This window comes from Procambarus clarkii, unplaced genomic scaffold (genome assembly GCF_040958095.1).
Source record: "Procambarus clarkii isolate CNS0578487 unplaced genomic scaffold, FALCON_Pclarkii_2.0 HiC_scaffold_2311, whole genome shotgun sequence".
In the NCBI taxonomy this organism is placed as follows: domain Eukaryota; kingdom Metazoa; phylum Arthropoda; class Malacostraca; order Decapoda; family Cambaridae; genus Procambarus; species Procambarus clarkii.
Window position 1 is genome coordinate 5,726 of NW_027191317.1, and position 6,389 is coordinate 12,114.

General features: G+C 47.0%; 2 protein-coding genes across 2 annotated transcripts; both read right to left on the bottom strand.

Moving 5' to 3' along the window:
* Positions 1–3,676: 3,676 nt before the first annotated feature.
* Positions 3,677–4,084, bottom strand: LOC138362667 (diacylglycerol kinase kappa-like). Its single transcript, XM_069321089.1, has one exon. The coding sequence runs from the start codon at positions 4,082–4,084 to the stop codon at positions 3,677–3,679; it is 408 nt and encodes a 135-aa protein (XP_069177190.1).
* Positions 4,085–4,226: 142 nt separating this feature from the next.
* Positions 4,227–5,293, bottom strand: LOC138362668 (ATP synthase subunit a-like). The gene is made up of 2 exons (XM_069321090.1): positions 4,516–5,293; positions 4,227–4,234 (listed from the first exon to the last, which is right to left on the bottom strand). Exons 1-2 carry the CDS (start codon positions 5,291–5,293, stop codon positions 4,227–4,229), a joined length of 786 nt encoding a protein of 261 aa, XP_069177191.1.
* Between the last annotated feature and the right edge of the window lie 1,096 nt (positions 5,294–6,389).

A 6,389-nucleotide genomic window follows, 5' to 3' on the forward strand; every position in this document is an offset into this window, starting at 1 on the left:
TCACTTCTCATTCTTGTTTGTGTCTCACTTCTCATTCTTGTTTGTGTCTCGCTTCTCATTCTTGTTTATGTCTCACTTCTCATTCTTGTTTGTGTCTCACTTCTCATTCTTGTTTGTGTCTCACTTCTCATTCTTGTTTATGTCTCACTTCTCATTCTTGTTTGTGTCTCACTTCTCATTCTTGTTTGCGTCTCACTTCTCATTCTTGTTTATGTCTCACTTCTCATTCTTGTTTGTGTCTCACTTCTCATTCTTGTTTGTGTCTCACTTCTCATTCTTGTTTGTGTCTCGCTTCTCATTCTTGTTTATGTCTCACTTCTCATTCTTCTTTGTGTCTCACTTCTCATTCTTGTTTGTGTCTCACTTCTCATTCGTGTTTGTGTCTCGCTTCTCATTCGTGTTTGTGTCTCACTTCTCATTCTTGTGTGATGTCAATAGTATTTTACCTAACTATTTTATGGACAAGAATTCGCTTGAATGCAGACAGAGAAAGATGACTAAGTTAATCTTCCAGGAATTAGAAACCTTCCTCTTATAAAAACTTATTTGAAGCGTAATATATTTATATTACCTAGAAAGGTGAATAGTAAGGGGAGCACACACACACACACACACACACACACACACACACACACACACACAGCAACCGATTGCTGGAAAGGCGGGATCCAAGAGTCAATGCTCGATCCTGCAAGCACAAATAGGTGAGTACACACACACACACACACACACACACACACACACACACACACACACACACACACACACACACACACACACACACACAGCAACCGATTGCTGGAAAGGCGGGATCCAAGAGTCAATGCTCGATCCTGCAAGCACAAATAGGTGAGTACACACACACACACACACACACACACACACACACACACACACACACACACACACACACACACACACACACACACATTGTGGAAAGAAACTACTTAAGACAGGACAGAAGAGAAAGAGGAGGAGACACACTAAGCTTCCTGATCTTGACCCTGAATGAAGAACACCTCGTGAACTTGGAACATGAACAACAACAACCTCGTGATCATTGTTCTCTGACTATATGACCCAACTTAAAATTATAGCCATGGGACAACGGGTCAGAGAAAGGAGTCTTTTGAAAAAGAAAATTGGAAAAGAGTATGAGGAAAATATACAATTAGTAGAGGAAGAGAGTTGAGCAAATGATGGATCAAGTCAAATGGAGGTTCAAAGAGGCTTATTCATAGCAACAATAAGTAGAAGAACATATAATACCCCATCTTGAGGTTATCTTAAGATGATTTCGGGGCTTAGTGTCCCCGCGGCCCGGTCCTCGACCAGGCCTCCATCCTCAGGAAGCAGCCCATAGCAGCTGTCTAACTCCTAGGTATCTATTTACTGCTAGGTAACAGGGGCATCAAGGTGAAAGAAACATTTTGCCAATTTGTCTCCGCCTCGACCGGGAATCGAACCCAGAACCTCAGGACTGCGAATCCGAAGCGCTGTCCACCAAACTTCATCTTTAATGAAGAGTCAATTACAGAGGGAAAACAGCCCAAGTGCTGGAAAAAGGCAAATGTAACACAAATTTACAATAAATGAGCTAGAGAGGAGACTACAAATTACTTAACTACACACTAGCCTCTCTAACAAGCCTCCTCTGTAACGTACTCTATAGAGTAAGACGACAAAAAGAGCAGTCAACACCTAGAAAGACTCAGGCATTAAAGCACACGTCAACATGGCTTCAGGGCAAGGAAATCATCCTTAATGAACCAAGAGTTGTATAATACAGTAGCAAAAATAAGGCACGACAGAGTTTAGTTTAGTTCATTTATTATGCACCCCATACCCATGTTGTGGGCGGTAGTGGAGAGGGTTACAGAGGCACATACAGAGGCTCAGGGATGAACCCCACAATTCATTTAGCTAAGCAAGTTACAGCCCGCACAGACGAACATTGAAAAGATTGAGAATTTGTGGCCTGCCAAGAATCCTTTGAGACAATACCTGGCCAAAGCTCACTACTCAAACACGAGAGATGCGCCTAAGTGGCAGAGCACTAAAATACATAGAGGAATACCAAACAGACAGGAGTCAGAGAGTGGCAGTGAGGGGGGCGAGAAGAAACATACGTGGGACAAGGATGGGAACATGCAGCGCATAGAAGCGAACATTGCGAGGGAGGTACCCAGGCCTCCACTAGACAGTTGCTAATGGCCGTACATGCAGCTATCAAGTGGGGGGGGGGGGGGTGAAGAGAGTAAGGAGGGGGGGGGGGGCAGGGTAGGGGGGGGGGGCAGGGGGGCGGGGGAATGACTCAGGTGGAGCACATCCAGTTAGGCTAAAGATACCACCAGAGTCGCTGCTTATAACTGAGACTCCGCCCTTGCTACGCCAGGCACGAGGGCTGTGTTGTTGTTCCTTGTTTCTTGTCTTCGTCGCCTTCTGTATGTGGTGGTGGTGGTGGTGGTGGTGGTTGGTGGTGGTGGGGGGTGGTGGTGGTGGTGGTGGTGGTGGTGTTGTTGTTGGTGGTGGTGGTGGTGATGGTGGTGGTGGTGGTGGTTGGTGGTTGGTGGTTGGTGGTGGTGGTGGTGGGGGTGGTTGGTGGTTAGTGGTGGTGGTTGGTGGTGGTTGGTGGTGGTTGGTGGTGGTGGTGGTGGTGGTGCTGGTGGTTGTGGTGGGGGTGGTGGTGGTGGTGGTGGTGGTGGTGTTGGTGTTGGTGGTGGTGGTGGTGGTGGGGGTGGTTGGTGGTTAGTGGTGGTGGTTGGTGGTGGTTGGTGTTGGTGGTGGTGGTGGTGGTGGTGGTGGTGCTGGTGGTGGTGGTGGTGGGAGTGGTTGGTGGTTAGTGGTGGTGGTTGGTGGTGGTTGGTGGTGGTTGGTGGTGGTGGTGGTGGTGGTGCTGGTGGTTGTGGTGGGGGTGGTGGTGGTGGTGGTGGTGGTGGTGGTAGTGGTGGTAGTGGTGGTGGTGGTGGTGGTGGTGGTGGTGGTGGTGGTGGTGGTGGTGGGGGTGGTGGTGATGGTGGTGGTGGTGTTGGTGGTGGTGGTGGTGGTGGTGGTGGTGGTTGGTGGTTGGTGGTGGTGGTGGTGGTGGTGATGGTGGTGGTGGTGGTGGTGGTGGTGGTGGTGGTGGTGGTGGTGGTGGTGGTGGTACTTACCAATCAGTAACTACAAGAGAGTGAGGTCTAGCTCCTGGTACCCCGCCTACCAGCCATAGTTGTACCTGTTGCCTTAAAATTGAACAATTCTGACGTTCAAATTCTTCGTCATATCTGGCATTAAAATTGTGGATGGAGGCGGCTTCCACAACTTCTCCTTCTTTCGGCGCAAAATTCCTGTTGACCCCCCGTACAGGGCACGAGCATTTCCTGACATTCCTCCGGCTAATAGACATTTCCGCCTGTGTCATCTCTCTCTCTCTCTCTCTCTCTCTCTCTCTCTCTCTCTCTCTCTCTCTCTCTCTCTGCATACTCCCACACAGGCCCGGACCAACCGGGCTGTGGTGGGTATGTGGGCCTGCGGGCCGCTCCAAGCAACAGCCTGGTGGACCAAACTCTCACAAGTCAAGCCTGGCCTCGGGCCGGACTTGTGGGAGTAGAAGAACTCCCAGAACCCCATCAACCAGGTATCAACCAGGCTGCGAAGAGGGTCAAGAAATATTTATAGAGTTTTAAATGTCGTCCTAATATGTGAGAGCTTCCCTTATTCTGCCTATATTACCCTGAGTGTTGTGGTGATGGTGAATGTGTTGGTGTTTGTATGGTGATGATGGCACCATCTCTGGCACCATCTCTGGCACCATCTCTGGCACCATCTCTGGCACCATCTCTGGCATCATCTCTGGCACCATCTCTGGCACCATCTCTGGCACCATCTCTGGCACCATCTCTGGCACCATCTCTGGCACCATCTCTGGCACCATCTCTGGCACCATCTCTGGCACCATCTCTGGCATCATCTCTGGCACCATCTCTGGCATCATCTCTGGCACCATCTCTGGCACCATCTCTGGCACCATCTCTGGCACCATCTCTGGCACCATCTCTGGCACCATCTCTGGCACCATCTCTGGCACCATCTCTGGCACCATCTCTGGCACCATCAACTCTGCAGTAAACAGGGAGCCAGGTCACCGGGCAAACGCCTCTCCACGTACACACATACGTACATACATATATATATATATATATATATACACATGCACATACACATGTACACATAAAATTTACAAATTAAAAAACTTACAAGGAAGAATATTATCATATTCACATAACAAAAACATGAAAACGACAGAAGTAAACAGTGTACGAACAGAACCACATAGACAGTAACAAAGACAACATAGACGGTAACAAAGACAACATAGACGGTAACAAACACAACATAGACGGTAACAAACACAACATAGACGGTAACAAACACAACATAGACGGTAACAAACACAACATAGACGGTAACAAACACAACATAGACGGTAACTCAAAATAGACGGTAACAAAGACAACATAGACGGTAACAAACACAACATAGACGGTAACTCAAAATAGACGGTAACAAACACAACACAGACGGTAACAAACACAACATAGACGGTAACAAACACAACACAGACGGTAACAAACACAACATAGAGGGTAACAAACACAACATAGACGGTAACAAACACAACATAGACGGTAACAAACACATCATAGACGGTAACAAACACAACATAGAGGGTAACAAACACAACATAGACGGTAACAAACACAACACAGACGGTAACAAACACAACATAGACGGTAACAAACACAACATAGACGGTAACAAAGACAACATAGACGGTAACAAACACAACATAGAGGGTAACAAACACAACATAGACGGTAACAAACACAACATAGACGGTAACAAACACATCATAGACGGTAACAAACACAACATAGAGGGTAACAAACACAACATAGACGGTAACAAACACAACATAGACGGTAACAAACACAACATAGACGGTAACAAACACAACACAGACAGTAACAAACACAACATAGACGGTAACAAACACAACATAGAGGGTAAAAAAGACAACATAGAGGGTAACAAACACAACATAGACGGTAACAAACACAACATAGAGGGTAACAAACACAACATAGAGGGTAACAAACACAACATAGACGGTAACAAACACAACATAGACGGTAACAAACACAACATAGACGGTAACAAACACAACATAGAGGGTAACAAACACAACATAGACGGTAACAAACACAACATAGACGGTAACAAACACAACATAGAGGGTAACAAACAACATAGACGGTAACAAACACAACATAGACGGTAACAAACACAACATAGACGGTAACAAACACAACATAGAGGGTAACAAACACAACATAGACGGTAACAAACACAACATAGACGGTAACAAACACAACAAAGACGGTAACAAACACAACATAGACGGTAACAAACACAACATAGACGGTAACAAACACAACATAGACGGTAACAAACACAAGACCAAACACACTATACAACCTAGACGGCTATTAGCACAATATATAGACAGGAACCAACATAACACAGACAAACAAACAAAACGTAGACAGGAACAAACACATCCTCTCGGGAACACCATAGAAAACGGGGGAAGAAAGCATTATAAAAAGTACACTCTGTTTACAACATGAGAACAAATCCACAAGGGCCGTTATCTTGAGGTTATCTTGAGATGCTTTCGGGGCTTTAGTGTCCCCGCGGCCCGGTCCTCGACCAGGCCTCCACCCCCAGGAAGCAGTCCGTGACAGCTGACTAACACCCAGGTACCTATTTTACTGCTAGGTAACAGGGGCATAGGGTGAAAGAAACTCTGCCCATTGTTTCTCGCCGGCGCCTGGGATCGAACCCAGGACCACAGGATCACAAGTCCAGCGTGCTGTCCGCTCGGCCGACCGGCTCCCGTGACGAGGATTCGAACCTGCGTCCAGGAGCATCCCAGACACTGCGCTACGCTCTGTATACAAGTCCCTTAATATAAACATCTTACAAACAAAACAAAAAACACTAAAACAAACACAACATGGACAAAACCATACAAAGACGTTGTTGTTGTTGTTAAAGATTAGTTACCTGGAACAAAGTTCCAAGTAGCACGGGCTATGGTGAGCCCGTAGTGGACTTACCTGGCACAGGAGCGGGGCAAGTAGCACGGGCTATGGTGAGCCCGTAGTGGACTTACCTGGCACAGGAGCGGGGCAAGTAGCACGGGCTATGGTGAGCCCGTAGTGGACTTACCTGGCACAGGAGCGGGGCAAGTAGCACGGGCTATGGTGAGCCCGGAGTGCCTTACACAAACACGATATAAAACAAGGCAACATACACCAAAGTGAACACTAAGCAATTACAAA

Bases quoted from the DNA above. Each gene is read 5' to 3' on its own strand.
- LOC138362668 (XM_069321090.1), bottom strand. From the start codon at position 5,293: ATGTTGTTTGTTACCCTCTATGTTGTGTTTGTTACCGTCTATGTTGTG.
- LOC138362667 (XM_069321089.1), bottom strand. From the start codon at position 4,084: ATGGTGCCAGAGATGGTGCCAGAGATGGTGCCAGAGATGGTGCCAGAG.